This window comes from Pseudophryne corroboree, chromosome 6 (genome assembly GCF_028390025.1).
Source record: "Pseudophryne corroboree isolate aPseCor3 chromosome 6, aPseCor3.hap2, whole genome shotgun sequence".
Taxonomy (NCBI): Eukaryota; Metazoa; Chordata; class Amphibia; order Anura; family Myobatrachidae; genus Pseudophryne; species Pseudophryne corroboree.
The window spans coordinates 739,437,012-739,458,700 of NC_086449.1; the positions used below are offsets into that span (position 1 = coordinate 739,437,012).

Sequence of the window (21,689 nt, forward strand, 5' to 3'; positions counted from 1 at the left end):
TTCCATTTTGAACTTGAACTTTTTCATGTAAATGTTCAAGGATTTTAAATTTAGAATGGGTCTTACCGAACCGTCCGGTTTCGGTACCACAAACAGTGTGGAATAGTAACCCCTTCCCTGCTGAAGGGGGGGTACCATTATATCACTTGCTGGAGGTACAGCTTGTGAATAGCCGTCAGGACTATCTCCCTCCCCGTGGGAGAAGCTGGCAAGGCGGATTTTAGGTAACGGTGAGGGGGCGTCACTTCGAATTCCAGCTTGTATCCCTGAGATACAATTTGTATAGCCCAAGGATCCACTTGTGAGCAAACCCACTGGTTGCAGAAATTTCGGAGACGCGCCCCCACCGCTCCTGGCTCCGCCTGTGGAGCCCCAGCGTCATGCGGTGGACTTATTGGAAGCAGGGGAGGACTTTTGTTCCTGAGAACTGGCTGCATGGTGCAGCTTCTTTCCTCTACCCCTGCCTCTGGCAAGAAAGGATGCACCTCTGACTCTCTTGCTTTTTTGAGAACGAAAGGACTGCATTTGGTAATACGGTGCTTTCTTAGGCTGTGAGGAAACCTGTGGCAAGAAAGTCGACTTTCCAGCTGTCGCTGTGGATACGAGGTCCGAGAGACCGTCCCCAAACAATTCCTCACCCTTATAAGGCAAAACCTCCATGTGTTTTTTAGAGTCGGCATCCCCTGTCCATTGCCGAGTCCATAAGACCCTCATGGCAGAAATGGACATTGCATTTATTCGAGAGCCCAGCAGGAAATGTCCCTCTGGGCATCCCGCATATATAAGACGACATCTTTAATATGGCTAAGTGTTAGCAATACGGTATCCCTGTCCAGGGTATCCAACCCCTCTGACAGAGTATCTGTCCATGCTGCAACAGCACTGCACATCCAAGCTGAAGCAATAGCTGGTCTCAGTAGAGTACCAGAGTGTGTATACACAGACTTCAAGATACCTTCCTGCTTCCTATCCGCAGGTTCCTTTAGGGCGGCCGTATCCTGAGACGGCAGGGCCACTCTTTTAGATAAGCGCGTCAGGGCCTTGTCAACCCTAGGGGAGGATTCCCAGCGTAACCTATCCGTTGGCGGGAAAGGGTACGCCATTAGTATTCTCTTGGGAATCACCACTTTCTTATCAGGGGAAGACCACGCTTCTTCACATAACTCATTTAATTCATGTGATGGGGGAAAAGTCACTGGCTGCTTTTTCTCCCCAAACATATTTACCCTCTTGTCAGGGACAGGGTCAGCCTCTGAAATGTTTAATACATTTTTCATTGCAATAATCATGTATCGGATGGCCTTAGTCATTTTGGGCTGTAATAGTGCCTCATCCTCGTCGACGCTGGAGTCGGACTCCGTGTCGACATCTGTGTCAACCAACTGAGATAGTGGGCGTTTTTGAGACGCTGACGGCCTCTGAGGCGCCTGGGTAGGCCCGGGTTGAGAGCCCGGCTGTCCCCCGGCAGCAACATAATCAAATCTCTTATGTAATGAGTTTACATTGTCATTTAAGACCTTCCACATATCCATCCAATCAGGTGTCGGCACCGACGGGGGCGACACCACATTTATCTGCACTTGCTCCGCCTCCACGTAACCCTCCTCATCAAACATGTCGACACAGCCGTACCGACACACAGCACACACACAGGGAATGCTCTGACTGAGGACAGGACCCCACAAGGTCTATGGGGAGACAGAGAAAGAGTATGCCAGCACACACCACAGCGCTATATACACAGGGATACACACTACCAGAAGTGAATTTTTCCCAATAGCTGCTGTATCAATACACCTTTTGCCTAAATTTATGTGCCCCCCCTCTCTTTTTACCCTATTAGTGCCAGGAGACTGCAGGGGAGAGCCTGGGGAGCGTCCTTCCAGCGGAGCTGTGAAGAGAAATGGCGCTGGTGTGCTGAGGAAGAAGGCCCCGCCCCCTCAGCGGCGGGCTTCTGTCCCGCTGTTTCTGACTAAAAAATGGCGGGGGTTTTACAGATATACAGTCACAGACTGTATTATGAAAGACAGAAAATACACTAAGCGCTTAGGTGAGTGAGACTGCAATATGATCGTCAGCCGCCTCTTGTATAAGGGGATTGCCAATCCCTTAATCCACAAAAGTACCAAAAAAAACCAAGTGGCGCTTAACAATCATATAGTATAAAATATTTAATAAAAATACACATTAAATACAATGCAACAACCTCCCGGGGGTGTAAGACAATTATTAAAACATCACAATAATGTTGTGCAGCAGTGTGATAGATCAAAACACCTGATATTTGGTTAGAATACAGGTAGCAAACATGAAAAATAGCCACTGTTGACACAAGAGTCTCGGGATTACACAAAAAACAATATGTACACACTTGAAGGTGCAGCTGCAGAATAATTTCCAACTGTGTGACTCACAGTGGCATGCCCACAGGGTGGTACCCGTGACCCGGGTTGGAGTAGATTTGTTCAACAGATATTAGCAATGTAAACAGATAGTTGAAAAAAATATATAGAAATATAAATATGGTAAGTGAACCTGTTACCGCTGGGCAGGAGCTTTCGATTCCTGCTCCCTGGTGTTGTCCCGTTAGCCAGGGAGATGATGTACACCAGAGCCTCAGCGGGATGAAGCAGTGTTGTAATATGTGGGAGACTTGATTCGGGCGTCCTCACCGAGACGCTGCTGCATGCGGGAGCTCCGTGTCCCCTTTCACATTGATCGTTTGCCGACCGAGCCGGAGTGGCAGGGGCCCGGCCAGAAGCACCGATCAACAGCCCGTCTGACGCTCGTATCACCCGTCAGTGTGGTAGCGGCTGTGGCTGAGAGCCGCGCGAGTCCTTAGGAATACAGGAAATTTCATGAGAACCGGTACCGCTGTGTACTTCCATCTCCATCTGAGCCGTGCACGGGAAACCAGACCGACGGCTGCAGTATAAGCGCCCCAGCCCGCAGCTTCAACCCCGCGCGGCCCTCAGCCACAGCCGCTACCACACTGACGGGTGATACGAGCGTCAGACGGGCTGTTGATCGGTGCTTCTGGCCGGGCCCCTGCCACTCCGGCTCCATCGGCAAACGACCAATGTGAAAGGGGACACGGAGCTCCCGCATGCAGCAGCGTCTCGGTGAGGACGCCCGAATCAAGTCTCCCACATATTACAACACTGCTTCATCCCGCTGAGGCTCTGGTGTACATCATCTCCCTGGCTAACGGGACAACACCAGGGAGCAGGAATCGAAAGCTCCTGCCCAGCGGTAACAGGTTCACTTACCATATTTATATTTCTATATATTTTTTTCAACTATCTGTTTACATTGCCAATATCTGTTGAACAAATCTACTCCAACCCGGGTCACGGGTACCACCCTGTGGGCATGCCACTGTGAGTCACACAGTTGGAAATTATTCTGCAGCTGCACCTTCAAGTGTGTACATATTGTTCTTTGTGTAATCCCGAGACTCTTGTGTCAACAGTGGCTATTTTTCATGTTTGCAACCTGTATTCTAACCAAATATCAGGTGTTTTGATCTATCACACTGCTGCACAACATTATTGTGATGTTTTAATAATTGTCTTACACCCGCGGGAGGTTGTTGCATTGTATTTAATGTGTATTTTTATTAAATATTTTATACTATATGATTGTTAAGCGCCACTTGTTTTTTTTTGGTACAGACTGTATTACGTGTCTTTTTTATGCCAAAGGTATTCTTATTGCTGCCCAGGGCGCCCCCCCCCCAGCGCCCTGCACCCTACAGTGACCGGAGTGTGTGGTGTGCAGTGGGAGCAATGGCGCACAGCTGCGGTGCTGTGCGCTACCTTAATGAAGACAGGAGTCTTCAGCCGCGGATTTCATCACCAACTTCTGATCTTCTGGCTCTGCGAGGGGGACGGCGGCGCGGCTCCGGAAACGGACGACCGAGGACCTTTGCCTGTGTTCGAACCCTCTGGAGCTAATGGTGTCCAGTAGCCTAAGAAGCGCAACCTAGCTGTGAACAGGTACGTTTGCTTCTCTCCCCTCGGTCCCACGTAGCAGTGAGTCTGTTGCCAGCAGATCTCACTGAAAATAAAAAACCTAACATTACTTTCTTTACTAGCAGGCTCAGGAGAGCCCACATCCAGCTCTGGCCGGGCACAGATTCTAACTGAGGTCTGGAGGAGGGGCATAGAGGGAGGAGCCAGTGCACACCAGATAGTACCTAATCTTTCTTTTAGAGTGCCCAGTCTCCTGCGGAGCCCGTCTATTCCCCATGGTCCTTACGGAGTCCCCAGCATCCACTAGGACGTCAGAGAAATATATATATATATATATATATATACAAAATAGAGAATTCAGCACTCACCATAGCAAGCTCACTTGTCCTCACAACATCAATAAATAAATGATGGGGGTTTAGTTGGTGGATTGGCCAATGCACGGAAGCCCGCATACCGATTTTCAAGGTACCCCACCTTCATGCAGGTCCTACACTATCACAAAGCCTAAAGAATTAAAACCTGGCAACTGTATCACATATAATATAACTGCAAATATGCCCACTAGGTTTAATGTATGCCTGCCACATATCTAGTGGCTTTTAAAGGCATACTAGTCACCTGACACAGCCGATAAATTACTAAGGAGCAGCTGATACAGGTTTAGAACAATTAAGATTACACAGGGGTGCATGAAAAGGCCTGTGACCATGGTTAATAAGAGTTAACCAAAGATTAACCCCAAAATATACAAACAAATATAGAAAACCACAGCACTCGCCACCCCAGAAGCGGGGTGCAGTGTCTGCACTCACCACTCATAGGGTGGGGTGCATGCAGCCCATGGCCACCTACCCAAATACATACAAAATAGAGAATTCAGCACTCACCATAGCAAGCTCACTTGTCCTCACAACATCAATAAATAAATGATGGGGGTTTAGTTGGTGGATTGGCCAATGCACGGAAGCCCGCATACCGATTTTCAAGGTACCCCACCTTCATGCAGGTCCTACACTATCACAAAGCCTAAAGAATTAAAACCTGGCAACTGTATCACATATAATATAACTGCAAATATGCCCACTAGGTTTAATGTATGCCTGCCACATATCTAGTGGCTTTTAAAGGCATACTAGTCACCTGACACAGCCGATAAATTACTAAGGAGCAGCTGATACAGGTTTAGAACAATTAAGATTACACAGGGGTGCATGAAAAGGCCTGTGACCATGGTTAATAAGAGTTAACCAAAGATTAACCCCAAAATATACAAACAAATATAGAAAACCACAGCACTCGCCACCCCAGAAGCGGGGTGCAGTGTCTGCACTCACCACTCATAGGGTGGGGTGCATGCAGCCCATGGCCACCTACCCAAATACATACAAAATAGAGAATTCAGCACTCACCATAGCAAGCTCACTTGTCCTCACAACATCAATAAATAAATGATGGGGGTTTAGTTGGTGGATTGGCCAATGCACGGAAGCCCGCATACCGATTTTCAAGGTACCCCACCTTCATGCAGGTCCTACACTATCACAAAGCCTAAAGAATTAAAACCTGGCAACTGTATCACATATAATATAACTGCAAATATGCCCACTAGGTTTAATGTATGCCTGCCACATATCTAGTGGCTTTTAAAGGCATACTAGTCACCTGACACAGCCGATAAATTACTAAGGAGCAGCTGATACAGGTTTAGAACAATTAAGATTACACAGGGGTGCATGAAAAGGCCTGTGACCATGGTTAATAAGAGTTAACCAAAGATTAACCCCAAAATATACAAACAAATATAGAAAACCACAGCACTCGCCACCCCAGAAGCGGGGTGCAGTGTCTGCACTCACCACTCATAGGGTGGGGTGCATGCAGCCCATGGCCACCTACCCAAATACATACAAAATAGAGAATTCAGCACTCACCATAGCAAGCTCACTTGTCCTCACAACATCAATAAATAAATGATGGGGGTTTAGTTGGTGGATTGGCCAATGCACGGAAGCCCGCATACCGATTTTCAAGGTACCCCACCTTCATGCAGGTCCTACACTATCACAAAGCCTAAAGAATTAAAACCTGGCAACTGTATCACATATAATATAACTGCAAATATGCCCACTAGGTTTAATGTATGCCTGCCACATATCTAGTGGCTTTTAAAGGCATACTAGTCACCTGACACAGCCGATAAATTACTAAGGAGCAGCTGATACAGGTTTAGAACAATTAAGATTACACAGGGGTGCATGAAAAGGCCTGTGACCATGGTTAATAAGAGTTAACCAAAGATTAACCCCAAAATATACAAACAAATATAGAAAACCACAGCACTCGCCACCCCAGAAGCGGGGTGCAGTGTCTGCACTCACCACTCATAGGGTGGGGTGCATGCAGCCCATGGCCACCTACCCAAATACATACAAAATAGAGAATTCAGCACTCACCATAGCAAGCTCACTTGTCCTCACAACATCATTTATTTATTGATGTTGTGAGGACAAGTGAGCTTGCTATGGTGAGTGCTGAATTCTCTATTTTGTATGTATTTGGGTAGGTGGCCATGGGCTGCATGCACCCCACCCTATGAGTGGTGAGTGCAGACACTGCACCCCGCTTCTGGGGTGGCGAGTGCTGTGGTTTTCTATATTTGTTTGTATATATATATATATATATATATATATATATATATATATATATATATATATATATATAGAGAGAGAGAGAGAGAGAGAGAGAGAGAGAGAGAGAGAGAGAGAGAGAGAGTTTTTTTTTATAATTAAGAAATGAAACTCCTTGTAAGACACTACATTATATATTTACCACCATGCTCCATAAATATAAATGTTGCATTTTTACCTGATTGCAGCACAGCCAAGTGTTAAATGAGGTTTATACTGTTAAGTTTTAAACATAAACACATCAAATGTAAGTGCAAAGATTGGCTCATTACAATCTGTATTTTTTTAAAAAAAGGTTATTTATTCTCTTGAAACACATGATCAACAATAATGCATATTAACAGTGATAAAGGAATAATTTATTAAAATGAATTTTATGGCATTTTGTATACATAGTATATACATGATCATTGTTTAAACGTTAGAAACCATCCTACCTTATAAATTACTTCAGTACTTACAAAAATGTTTTAAAAAACAATACCAATAAATATTGTAAAAAACAGTTGTGATCAGGCACTTGGGATCTAAATTCTGTTGTTTCTATAAACCCATTTGTGTTAATCAGACTTCAATGCAGCCTCTGTAGCTGTGAAGTAATTGTGCTAATACAAGGTTTTGTCAACGTGCAACTAAAATGTTAATGCAGCCCAGGAATCAGGATTACCGACTGCAGCATATTTTGTGCAGGAAACAGGAACTACAGAAATATATAGGCTTCAGAGTGGATGGAGCCATTTTGGTCAGAGTAGTTTCCATTGTGACTGGACAGGAACCATCTCTCTTATATATTCTTTCACACCAAGGCTAAAACAAAGGTTGTGTGTCGGTGTGAATGGGTCTACCCAGGTTTTGTTTTAGAGCAGTCAACTGAAAACCCAAACTGAAGAGGGTGGATCTTACCGAGGCACCATCTTGGGAGAAACATGAAGTGATATAATGATGCCATGTACAGAAATGGACCGTTATCCATAGCAATTAGATTAGAACTACTCTCTCTAGTACAGTTTGGAAGATGAAAGTAAATCTCCAGTTAATTTGTACATTTGGAATTTTTAAATCTGTTTGTAGGTGGACTTGTCACAAACATACAGAGCAGGAAGCCATTGCTGTGTACCTTCCCAGATTTATTTTTCCAGCCGGGTGGCATTATGAAATATTTGGGGTTGAGGAAGAGCCCAACGGGCTCCTTCTTCTAACAGGGGCGGCTATGCAGTCGGTATGTCTGTTGCTCACAGCACCCCCCGCTGGCTGCTACTCTATAGGTTGGGACGGCCGTGGATGCCTAATGCTATGACTCCCCTGCTGTCAATGACGGACAATAGAACGGATATGGGGAAAAATTCCGGGCGATGAGCCCATGAAAAGGCCCTCTGGAGAACACTGCATTTTGAACTAAACCAATATTTAGTTAGACCAAAACAATGGCTGATGCACTTGTTATATAAAATATCTCCACAATAAGAAATCCACAAAATAAAAACCCACACAGTTCTCCGTAGTAAAATATACAAAGCTAGCAGCTTTAACAGTAGTTAATATTCCTTACAAGTTAGATTGAAGATACAAACATTATACAGTACATTATATTTAATTGTAAAATAATCTAATAAAGAAAATAAATTAGATGCATGTACATTTTAATGTTTCTTTGTAAACTTCCAGTATTTTCGTTTCCCTTGGATAAAAGTCTTGGGGTTTCATTGTCAGAATAGATATGAATTGTAACAACACTATTTATATCCTAATACGTGAGACTGAGTTTTAGAATCTAGAGCATAGCACTTATAATAACATTCACAAATGGGGAGGACTTTCGAATGTGCACTTAAGGCCTTTAGTTCACACTAACCAAAAATAAAGGTTTATGCAAAGCTGAAAATCAGAGTTTGATCATCGCTGGAAAGTGTTGATAACTGATTTCTAAAACAGACAAGTCTAGGTGTTGTATCTCGCAACCTTCATCATTTTCTAGAATGTAAGGCAAATGACAGCTAAAATGTGATTGGTTGACTTTTCATTTGTAAAATCTTTAGTAAATCCACCCCTAACAAAAATGGAGAATGCGTCAATTCTAAAGCTGGCCATACACCTAAAGATTTATTGTCAGATCTGGCTGGTTGGGATGAAAATCTGGTAATGGCTGAGAGCAAATGGCAATTGACCATTTGCTTCTAAATACCGTAAAACTGACAAAAAGGTCATTCAGACAAATTGGTTAAATGAAATGGATTTAACTAATTTGTCTGATTGACCATTTTTGTCTGTTTTCCAGTGTTTGGGAGCAAATGGTACAGTAATTGCCCTTTGCTCTCATCCATTACCAGATTTTCATCCCAACCAGCCAGATCTGACAATAAATCTTTAGGTGTATAGGCAGCTTAAGCCTTAGACTGACTCTTTTTTACTTTTAGTGGTCCTTAAATTATTAGATACATCGCTCGCCTGTTTCAATATAATGGGGTGAATGTAATAGGCTGTGAGAATCAGAAAGTGAGAGATTTTGTGAGAGTTCTCCAGTTGTTTTTAAAGTGGCAATCATTTACACGGCAAAACCAGCTTGATTTTGATCATGTAAATGATTGCCACTTTAAAAACAACTGGAGAACTCTCACAAAATCTCTCACTTTCTGATTCTCATGCCCTGCTACATTCCCTCCATTATCTGTATGGGATCCGGTCTGAAGATCGACAGTATCTAGGTTGACAATGTTTAGGTCGACCACAATAGGTCGACAGTCACTAGGTCGACATGGATGGAAGGGCGACAGGGTTTCTAGGTCGACATGTGCTAGGTCGACAGGTCTAAAGGTCGACATGAGGTTTTCACATTTTTTTTCTTTTTTCATACTTAACGATCCACGTGGACTACGATTGGAACGGTAAAGTGTGCCGAGCGAAGCGGTAGCGGAGCGAAGGCACCATGCCGGAAGCATGGCGAGCGAAGCGAGCCATGCGAGGGGACGCGGTGCACTAATTTGGGATCCCGGTCACTCTACGAAGAAAACGACACCCAAAAAAAAAACCTCATGTCGACCTTTAGACCTGTCGACCTAGCACATGTCGACCTAGAAACCCTGTCGACCTTCCATCCATGTCGACCTAGTGACTGTCGACCTATAGTGGTCGACCTAAACATTGTCGACCTAGATACTGTCGATTTGATGAACCACACCCATCTGTAGATGGTTAACGGACATTGATCTATAGCATTAGCAAGATACAATTGTCTATATCTGCTATCACGCTTCATCCTTGCTCCCTTTAACCTTTACCCAAATCCTCACAATAAAGAAAATAAAATAAAGAAGAATGGGTTACTAGTTACACGGGCAACAGGAAAATGACAGAAAAACTTGTGTTACTGTAAACGTGAACACTGTAAACAAAAGTTTTTAGCGTCTCCTCTCCCTTGTTAACATTCAGTCCTTTATACCTTCAAGTCTTTTTGGTCAAAAACAATGCGGTTTGCTAAATAAATGGCAAAAACTCCGAAAACGACAGACGAAGCGATGTAGACTGTGACATTCTCCATTAATTGTACTATCATCCCCATGAAGAGGGACGGAAAGACCTGAGAGAGGAGGAATGTGCTGTCCAGAGTCGCAAAGTCAAGGCCGATCCCTCGCTTTGCGTAAATGTCCGTACAAGTCTCGTTCATGGAGTTAGCAGTCTGGTTATTGTTGTCTTTATAGTAGTCCTGAGAATGTGCATAGCTGTAAGGCTCTTCTGCAATATATACACTTTCCTCTGTGCTGCGGCCCGTTGCTTTCTGCTTACAAGTACCGTTTTGGTGGCTGTACACTCCATTGGGTGAAAAGCATACAGCTTCTTTGGTGAGGGTATTCCCATTGTTTGTGTGGGACGGCACTGCTGGTCTCGGCATAAACACCTGTTGAGAAATAATATAATATACATTATTTCAGATGCAGAGAGGATTTTACATCATTACCATAGAGTATATATCATTTATTTTATTTTCACGAGGCTAGTATATTTTCCTTTGTACACTGCACTTCCTAGCACTGTCCCAGAGTCTAGTGCGCATGTGCAGGTCTCCGGGAAAATTGTGTGGCGGCCATTTTCCCAGTGATCTTTCTACTGTGCATGCCCAAAATACTGGAAAAATGGGGTTTGCAGCATTTTCTCTGTGGTTTCTGCAGCGCTGCTGCTGCCTACACAGGACTAAGGAGGGTATGTATGAAAACATGGGTGCAGGGTGTGCCCCCCAGGACCCCGAGGGCTCATGTGAACTGCATCATTATACAATAGATAATCCAGTGGGCGCTATAAATGGCATAAAATTCCTGCTAGCTGTACAAGTGAAACGTTACTGTTTAGAAGACACCATTGGTGAACATGCGCAGGGCTTGTACAGCGGAGGTCTGTGATCATTTCTGTACTTACTTCTTTATCTTTGTGATAGAGACATATTAACGTGTATGGGAGCGTTTGGAGGGTAGCGTATGCGAAGCCAGTCAATGATGACATGATGGTCACTATAATGATATCCTGTGACAGGCATATAACCAGGACGGAGGAAGTGAATGTGATCATGCTGAACAAATAGACTTTCCGCGACCCGTACTGTCTGGCGAGCTTGTTGATGATCATGGAAAAGAAGGTGGATGTTGCGCACTGGAGGAAAAGGCCGAGGCTCCCCATGCGGATTCCTGCGGGGCAGAGAACAAGACAGTCAGGGTCACACAATCACTTCCCCAGTGATGCAATGCAGAACAGTCAATTCTCCCTGCTAGACGGGAACCTCTGCCATAACAATTACTGCATAGGATTCAATCCTATTCCCTGCAAAGACATTGCGGGTGCTAGTAAGCGTGGCGCTATGCCGCACTTACTGTACTGCCAACTCACAAATCCGCAAGTCTGGCACTTTACCGGGTCGTGAGGGGTGTGAGATCGGGTGTCATTGCTGGCATTTACATGCTGCAGTAACATAATCTTACACCCTTCGGGGGGGGATGGGACTGACTCCATAGAATGCAAGCAATATGATTACTTTATTCAGGGCTGAATTAAGGGCCACATGGGCGTAGAGCTGAAAATGTTCATGGGTCTATACAGGGAAGGGAGGAGATGCTGTGTGTGGGCGTAGTCACCCCATATCAGCTCCAATGTCTCCCTAATTACAAATAAAAAGAAAAATTGCATATATGACTGTGTGGCCAGATGGTAGCTGGTTATTATAGTAACATTACATAGAATTTGGCAGATAAGAAGCACTTGGCCCATCTAGTCTGTCCCTTTTCTAACCATATTGTTGATCCTTATCTCTTTGTAAGGATATCCTTATGTCTATCACATGCTTGTTAAGGTTCATACACACTGAGCGTTTTTCCTTGCTGCCCTGCGATGTCAGCGGGGGTGAGCGGCTTTCCATAGCAGGACGCTATGGAAAGCTGCTCACCCCGCTGTTCATCTACTGGTAATACCAGTAGATAAACGGCGGCTGGCAGCTCACCGCTCATCGCTGGGGCATACACACTGGGCGGCTTTGAGCTGAAAGCAGCTCAACACACCAAAAGTGACCTGCTTTCAGCTCAAAATCGCCCAGTGTGTATGGGCCTTAATGCATACACAGAGATATTGACTATCTCCGATTTTGACTATGCGATTTCCCTTGAACTCCCCCAGAACCCAGAAGCACAGATTTTGACTATGTGCGATTTTAACTAACTGGCAATTTTGACTATACTTTGTACTAGATAGTGAAGATTGACTTGCCTGCAGTCTATCAAGCCTTGCGATACCGACCCTGCGGCAGTGCACAACGGTAACACAGTGCAATTTGCACTGACTTTCCTTGCGATTTTGACTATATAGTCAAAATCGCAAGGATAAATCTCACCGTGTGTACACACTTTTAGCCTCTACCACCTCTGACAGGAGGCTTTTCCACTTGTCCACTACCCTTTCTGTGGCGTTAGTTTTTTCTCATATTTCCCCTGAACCTACCTCTCTCCAGTCTCGGTGCATGTCCTCATGTTTCAATACTTCTCTTCATTTGGAGAATGCTTCCCTCCTGGATCTTATTAAAACCCTTGGTATATGTGAAAGTTTCTATCATGTCCCCCCTTTCACTTATCTGCTACAAACTATACATATTGAGATATTTTTAGTCTTTCCGGGTAAGTTTTGTGATGTAGGCCATGCACCATTTTAGTTGCTCTTCTTTATACAGTCTCTAATGTATTTATATCCTTCTGAAGATATGGCCTCCAGAACCGAACACTATTCTAGATGAGGCCGTACCAATGACCTGGGCACCAGTGGCATTATTACTTCTTTCTGCTGCCGATTCCTCTTCCTATGCCACCATGCATCTGCCCTTGACTCTGCCTCCTGTTAGAAATCCGCCATATTTAGCAGAACTCCCTGTTTTGTGTGAGTGTCCAAAGCCCTTTTCATATTCCAATTAAGTGGAGATGCTGAGCCGCATTAGAGGGAGTACTTACTTTTTTATGAAGTAAGGGGGTGGAGCTAAGGTGGAAGCAGGGTGCCCTGTAATGACATTTCCACCATATGCATATTCAGGGTTAGCTGCAAAGTTAGGTTGACAAGTATTGTGGGTCCGTACTTTTGGCCCTGAGTGACCCCTTATAGACATGGTACTTTGTACTGCACTAATGTAACATTATGTTTGCTTTCTGTAGGAAACATTATCTTTAGATTGTGCACCATATATTAGTAGATGTGACCATGTCCTATAGTTCTAAATAAAAATGGAGCAAATATTTATTCTACACCACACAGACCAGGCTGCACATTCTTCTGCCTGATTAAGTGCACAGCTATCCCAGCAATGTATGCACAAATGTAAAACCAGCTAATAAAGCCTCTGCAGCTTATACAGTTAGAGAGATGAGTTTTCTACATATCGGAGTCAGATGTAAGCAACTTCAACATATGCTGGAATTATCTCAGATCACTTACAGCCTATATTAACTCAGAAACACATCTGAAATGCCAAAACTAAACCACACCGTAATACTCAAAGCCTTACAGCAGGGTTGGGGGGAAAAATACAGTTTAAAAAATTAACAAAAAAAAACAGCATGCTTTTTTTTTTTTAACAACTTTTTTTTTTTTGCAAAATGTTTTAATGAAAAAAAATATATTATGTATTATAAACCTTGATCAGCCATGTTTTAAAGCTTTCTAACATTAATGAGGTTATTAGGCTTTGATTTGATTTAGTTTACATCTTTCAATAAAACCATTTTTTTTTTACAGCTGATTATTCCTATTAGATCTGAATATATGTAAATAGACTAAACATATTAATACATACAAAGTACACTCCGAGAATTAGATCAAATTGAAAATAAGAACAAGTTAATGTTAAGCATTGGGGGGACATCCAATTAGCCCCGGTAATTTACCCGGGCTAACTGTTTCACCGGGGGCTAGAAAATTAGCCCCGATAAGCCGCGGCACGCGCCGGCTTATCTGGGATTTTGTTTCACCTTTCTTCGGCAGGCGAAGCAGAATCCCCAGAAACAGCTGTTTCACACGAAAACACACAGGTTTCACTGAACATGTGTGTTTGAGAGGTTTTTTTTTTTTTTTTTTTTATTACACAGGCGATCCATAGCCTGTAAAAAAAAAAAAAAAAAAAAAAAATCATTGGTGAAACAATCGGAAAAAAGTCTGAAAAACTGCATTTTTCGGACCCAATGTTTTACCGGGGATAATTGGATATTCCCCTCAGTCCTACTTATTACTTACTATAATTAAATAAATCTGAATAGTAATACAAAATGGAAAATTCAAAAGCACTTTTCAGAGAAACACACACACACACACACACACACACACACACGTTAAGCATTAGCATTGGCCATGTCACTGGATTAAACATTTCTAATAAAAACACTAGTTTTTTTACTATAAATAGGAATTTTTAAGAAGTCGTGACAGTATAATAATAATTATTTTTTTATTTTTTTTTTAAAGTGGCTTTTTACAAAAGACAAAAAAACATTTGGCTTAAACCAAGGTAGTTTAAACCAGCCAACCCTGCCTTACAGTGTGATCAAACAACGCTACATGCCTCATGCTATATACTGGTTACTTGAGGGCACTGTATTAAATCCATTCTTTCCTACTCTTTATAAATGTCCAGGAGACTCACACTCACAAATTTTGGGGAGGCCTCCTGACCACTCTCCAGTATCCCTCAGGGAAGTGGGAGGTCCGGAGCTTACAGCTGTCGGGGACCCGCGATGCCGCAAAACATAGCAACATACAACCTATACATCCCAACCGGGCCTACTGTGCAGCCTTGCAGTATAATTTAATCACATCTCTAAATACGCAGACCTGGATTTACTCCTCAGGCCACACATCATACAGCTCCGACTTCCCCCACGTATCATCTGTACACAGGATAACAAGAGGCGGTCTGCTAGCTCTGTAACTTTGCAGCCCTAGAACTGAAAAAATGGCGGCTCTGACTAAATTCGAGCCTGTCAGCCAGGTCCCAAAACAGGTCAACATGAGGTTTTGCAGGCCGAGGTATGTACAAAACAGAGGACAATATTAAACCTTCATAACATTTAATAATGACCTACAGAACTTTTTATCACATCCCACCTTGAATGTCTCACATTTTAAAGAGGACGTCAATCGTGTTATCACTGGCAGCAAAATAACGTGAATAGAGCTATTGCTGAGGGGGTCGTACATTTTTGGACATCCCCACTTTTTAGATTGTGGCAACCTCTGTAACATGGTAAAATGGCTCCTACATTAAATTGAGCAGCCAGAGCACTTCACTGGACCAAAAGCAAAGGAGCGAGCAGATTAGGGCTCAGTGTCTCCACCAGATAACCCTAGCTCGCCAATGTATAGTGGGTGCCAAGAAATCGTGAGGGCTCCAGGAGGGGGTGGTGGGGTACTGCCTAGGGAGCGTGATACAAAAGAGGACAACTACTTGGATGATGAGGCTGAAACATAGAAAGGGACTACGAGGCCTCCTCCTCACTGAAGAATGGATCACTTCTTAAAATAACACTAGTTATAAAGTATCATTTTATCCAGTAATGGCATCTAATCCGTGCCAGTATTAAGTGGGTACAGAGTGCTGCTCATTTGGCTTTTATATATAGACTGCAAGGTCCAGAGAGTTTCACAGGTCCTCAGCTGTTCTGTTTATAGCACATACATAGAAATACTGCAGCTAAAGATAATCTATGTCATAGGGAGGGGATGGTATTGTTAATAAATGGTCCTTTAAGCCCAACATGTGACCTGCCCTAAGAGCAGCAGTTAAAGGCCAAGTAACCACTGACCGTTACATTTCAGAACCTGTATACCGTAATACTGAATAAATAAAGGGGTTTTATAGGCCTAAAATATTGACAGTCTAACTCCAGCGTCTGAAAAGAGTATGGAGATTCCTTTTCTTGCATCACTTTACTGCAATAAGGCTCATGATGGTTATTCATATAGGCTAGGGGTTTTGCACATGGTCACCTATGTAACAAGGTGGAACTACCCTCACTGCAGGTGTTCATTTAATATAATCCTGAGCCAGAGTTTTGTTTTTTATTTAAAACTGAGCAACTGTACTGGCATCAATGACTAGGGAAACCGGTGTCGTGTTAATACAAGAAGCAACACATGTTTTCATCACTTTGTAGGGCACTGCTGGTATATTATGATGGCAGTATATCAACAAGAAAACACTACAGAGCAGCGGTTCCTAAACTCAGACCTCAAGGCACCTTATGGCCTAGGATTTAAGGACTACAGTGCTTGGGCACAAGTGACTTTAAGAGTACCTCAGTCAATTTGATTTATCCACCTGTACTCACCCGAGTGTGGTATGGAAGGTAGATAGTAACTAGGTCGACAGTGTCTAGGTCGACCACTATTGGTCGACAGTAACTAGGTCGACAGGCTCTAGGTCGACAGGTCAAAAGGAAGACATGATTTTTTAATGTTTTTTGGTGTCGTTTTCTTCGTAGAGTGACCGGGAACCCCAATTAGTGCACCGTGTCCCCTTGCTTCGCGCGCTGCGCTCGGCACAGATTACCATTCCAATCGTAGTCCAAGTGGATCGTTGAGTATGAAAAGGTTCAAAAAAAGAAAGAAATCGTGAAAAACTCAGGTCGACCTTTTGACCTGTCGACCTAGAGACCCTGTCGACCTAGCTACTGTCGACCAATAGTGGTCGACCTAGATAGTGTCAACCTAGTTACTGTCGACCTCGAGACCGGATCCCACTCAGCCATGGATATTCTGAAAACCTGGACTTTTAGGGTGCCTGAAGGACCAAGTTTAGGAACCGCTGCTTTAAAGGTGCCCATACAGTAGTGCGATTTTGCCCTATTTCATCAGATTCTGACATTTCGGGCTGATAAATTGGATGAAAACTGGCAAATTGCATGTGTTTTACCTCCAATCGGAAGTACTGCACTATAGATACATCGTAGCGGCAGCTGGGGTTGGCTGCGGTCGCATACGATACATCGTATGCAAAAGGACTGCATGCGATGTATCATATGCGATCCTGTCGCTGTGAAGCTGCCGGGGTGATCGTATAGGACATCTCCCCTCCGAGAAGTCGCATAAGTCTATGGCCAGCTTTAGAGTGTGGCGGCCCTTTCAGATTTCCAGCACAAGGAGCCAAGCAACACCTTCAGACACTCATGGCGAACTGGACATGCTAGAACTTTTTAGTTTGCACCTATAACTGCTGCCTGTTATCATTGTTTTCTGTAGGGTAGTGAGAATATATAGCATCATACTTTCACATACTAACAAGGCCAAGAGAAGACTAAGCAGTTTGTCATGTCTCAGATATAAAATAAAGGTATCAAGAGAGGGACAATTATAGTTAGTGCCACCCTGGACATTTAAAGGTTTTAAATACTGTGACTACAGAGTGCCGAATAACATGTTTAAATAAATGAAGTGTTCTTCCCTTAACGGAACAGGTCTAGACTCTACCAGGCTATCCATCATGTAGCTTTGCTGAAATTAAGGCCAATATTATCATCATTCTGTAACTGTGAAGAAACCTTGGAACAGAAATCCTTTGTGTACAGCCTGGCAGAGCCGCACATGGGGCATGGTCAGTGATGCCACAACAAGCATAAACAGGCACATTATGCACTTCCATCCAAGTGTCTTGTCATATTAGCACCCTGTAGGATTTTGCCCGAGGGTTGTGGAATATGTTATGCATATTACATTTGATCAGAGCTGCAGTAAGACTGAGCAGGACATTTTATCTTGACGCAAGAGATTAGCAAGTCGTACTAAATATTACCATTATCAGATTTTTCAGTGGCAATATTGCATTAGACATTTTTCAGTATTACCTTCATCATAGCGGATCCTTGATTCGGTCCCAGGAGCTGCGCTTGGAATACCTTTGTACAATCCTTCTCCAACAAAATCTGTGTAGAACAGCATGAAAGACATAACGGCCATCCAGCTACACAACTGGGCGGCACACAGCTGTCTCATGACAGCCGGGATGCGACAGTAACTGTGATATATTCTGGGCGTGATGGACCAGCAGAGGCTCAGTAGGCAGAAAACTGGGTTGCATTTCCAAGAGCGGAGTTTTAATTTTGGTATACAACATCCTCTGGTGAAGGACTTGGAGGTCATGGAAGGTTTGAGGTCCATGACCTGCTGTTCTCCATAGTTTTTATGTTCTTCCACAGTCTTCATAGTAACAAGGACACTTATTATAAATATTAGCGTTAGCATTATAAATAGGCAGTCGTCTTGACCACCGAGGTAAAAGGACACAAAAGTGTAATTCCAGTTGACGGAGGTCAGTAGATATCCGATACAACCCCCAACGCTGATCATGAATGAGAACACGGCGAAGGCTTGACTACAGCCTTCGTCATCATGGTAAAGGTCAGACAACAGGGCCTCCAGTGGGGTAAAACAGACCTGTACGCAACAGTCTAACAGTCCCACCCCAAAAATGAGGAAAAAAATATGAACACGGTTCCCGCCATATGAGAAGTAGGAAGCCAAGGAGTCCGCATGTGGAATGATGAAGAGTGAAACAAGGACACCAAGAGATAGCAGCCAGATAAATGGGCGTCTCCGACCATAGTTGCTTTGGCAATTGTCGCTTGCTGATCCAATTAGTGGTACAAGGATAAGCCCCAGAACTGGCCCGATACCTGCCAAAAAGATAGACATAAATTACATTTTTCCAGAGCTATTGCATTGTGCATGGATTAAAGAAAACCGACAAGCCTGTAATTAGTGTTTCACTCCTTGACTTTATTCTAGCCACACCGGGTATGAGCTAATTGCACACATCAGTTTTCACTGAATTCCTTCATATTGTGCACTGTAAAGACCTTCATAAAGTTGTTTATGCAGCCAATCAAATCTCTGTCTGTAAGGGTACTAGAGGAGTAAAAAGCCCACGTCTGGTAAGTTTTGTTACATAATAGAAGGATACGTATCACATCTTGGAGAGAGATAAATTAGCTCTTAACTGTCATTTTACAGGCTGGGTTTGAAAAATGAACGTTAGCAGCTGATTGGTTGGTACTTACTCTCTCTCCAAGCCTTGATAAATCTCCCCAACAGAGAATAAACTGCTGTGGTGTATCACCAGAGTCAACAGATCATGTTTTCTGGACTTTTGTCTGTGAAAAGAAGTGGGATTACCACTGACACAGCAAAATAGGTCAAGTCACCCGTATGTTAAAGTAATCCAGAAAACATAACCTGCTGCGGATTAGAGTTGAAAGCCATTGGTACAGGGAATATATAGCAAGTATTGATGTCCCCATCACACACACAAAAAGAAAAACCTACAGACGGCAATTCCTACTGACAAATTACATTTATGTCACTGTGACAGTACGTAGATTTATTTATAGACATGTCTGTCGTTGGGTAAATACACTCAATGAAGTCACATTTCGTGAGCCCCTCCAGGACATGTCTGTAAATTACTGCAAGAGACACCAGACACCACAAGCTGAAAGAATGAAAACACACAAAAATGACAGGGCCTCAGGCTTTAGCAAACTACTACAATTAAATTAGACACTTGATAACACATCTATGACAGGGGTCAAAACGTAGGTCAGGACTGAGCCTGGTCTGATTCATTAAAAGCCCTGTGGCTTCTTTTTTTTTACTGGATTGGAGTTAAAAATGTATTTGATGTGAAACTTAGCAGATATGTAATATATAACATACTGTATGGGGAACTTACAATATGTTATGTGCGAAAAAATGCTAATGTAACAGCTCCCGGTATTTGTCTAGAGAAGCCCACTAGAGCCCTCATAATTGGCTGCAACTATGTACACATTCGCAGCATCAGGACAGATCCAGGAAAACTCAACTCCTCGAGTAAGTCTACGGTCACTCAGAATGGCCGACATAAGTGAGACGGGTGTGGGTCATAGGGTCGACCACACTTAGGTCGACGGTGACTAAGTTGACACCTAAAATAGGTCGACACAATAATTAGCTCGAATTGTGCAAGGTCAACATGAGTTTTTTTGGGGGTCGTTTTCTTCGTAGAGTGACTGGGAACCCCAATTAGTGCGCCGTGTCCGCTCGCAATGCTTCGGGCAAGGTGCCTCGCTGCACTCGACACAGGTTACCGTTCCCAATCGTAGTCCACGTGAATCAAAGTATGAAAATGTAAAAAAAAAAAAAAAATTGTGAAAAACTCACGTCGACCTAAGTGTGGTCGACCTACAGACCGGATACCACTGAGACACCTCAGACCTGTTTCCCGTGTACAGGATGGCAATCGGCGGCTGATCCACGACACAAAGACGGTCCCGACATGCCCTCGGTTTTGCAGCTCCGTTAAATCCTACGAAACGGCCACTCTCCGTCTGTCAGACACTTACAAATGAATACTCACTGCAACCGTAATCACAACTCATACAATGATAACTCACCTAAAACCATGGTCATGTACTGCTCTTCCACTCCAGCTTCCAGAAGTAACGGGGGAACATAGGTGATCCCAGCTGCCACACAGATTTCAAGGCCACATGTCATGAAGTTCAGCAGGACAAGGTGCCACGGCAAGCTGCACGGCTCCATGTTCCGGAGCCTCTCTCTTGCCAGTGTCTAAGGCCGGATATGTAAGGTGTCTGACGACCTTGTTTTGGACTCAGGGTTATCTTGAACAGAAGTCGTTGATGCCAGTGCCGCCATTTGTTCTCTCCCGGTTGCCATACTCAATGAACCTTGCTACAAGGTAAAAAAAAAGAAAGAATATTACTATATAGATAGCTCAGAGACGTATCATTATTGATACCTAAGAAATGACAGAGATACAAGAGGCCACGACTCATGAGTGATCATGTTTTACGCAACCTACAAAATATTTACAATAGGATAGTAATAGAGATCATTTTTTAAATAAGATGAATGCATTGGTCAACTCTGGTTCATACAGAAACTGCATCTGGCACAACAATCTCCCTATATCAGTTTGACAGGAGCCTCACATCATTACACTGTGCTACCATGGTACCTTGCTCCTTCTACTATATAACTCTTGGTCTGTGGCTTCCTGCTGCCTTTATTCCCCTTCTCACATCATGTTACTGTTCCCATCACATGTGGCCCTGTCCTCACTTACACATCACTCATCTCCTGATATACTCTGTGCTGCTTGAAGACTCTGCTCCATCGGTGTGTGGACCAGATTCACTGCGATCTGGATATCCACACACATAAGGGATGATCCAGGAACATTAATACATTCATCCCTCTGTCACATGCAGCCATGTCCTCACTAACATAATCATATAAGTGGGCAGGTCACTGCCTCTAAAATAAGCACATCCAACCTGAAAAGTAATCTGTGCTGCAGTGAGTATACATACAGTATATACATGGCTAGAGGCCGTTCTATCTTCACCCATTTAAAGATAGATGCACACTCAATTGACGTCGAAAGCTGCCGTCTGTCGAAAAGACGGCAGTTTTTGACTTTTTTTTAGGTCGGAAGGGGTTCCAACCTATTCAAAAATAGCGG

General features: G+C 43.5%; 1 protein-coding gene across 1 annotated transcript in view; it reads right to left on the reverse strand.

Annotated features, from left to right (window-relative positions):
• Positions 1 to 9,778: 9,778 nt before the first annotated feature.
• Positions 9,779 to 21,689, reverse strand: part of LOC134933350 (solute carrier family 45 member 3-like) — a 64,664-nt gene continuing 52,753 nt past the window's right edge. The window contains exons 2-5 of the mRNA XM_063928477.1: positions 20,599 to 20,896; positions 18,013 to 18,840; positions 11,072 to 11,337; positions 9,779 to 10,556 (exon numbers count right to left, since the gene is read on the reverse strand). Of these exons, the coding sequence (XP_063784547.1) occupies positions 10,095 to 10,556; positions 11,072 to 11,337; positions 18,013 to 18,840; positions 20,599 to 20,746 (1,704 nt within the window). The 5' untranslated portion in view covers positions 20,747 to 20,896 and the 3' untranslated portion in view covers positions 9,779 to 10,094. The remainder of the gene's footprint in view (positions 10,557 to 11,071; positions 11,338 to 18,012; positions 18,841 to 20,598; positions 20,897 to 21,689) is intronic.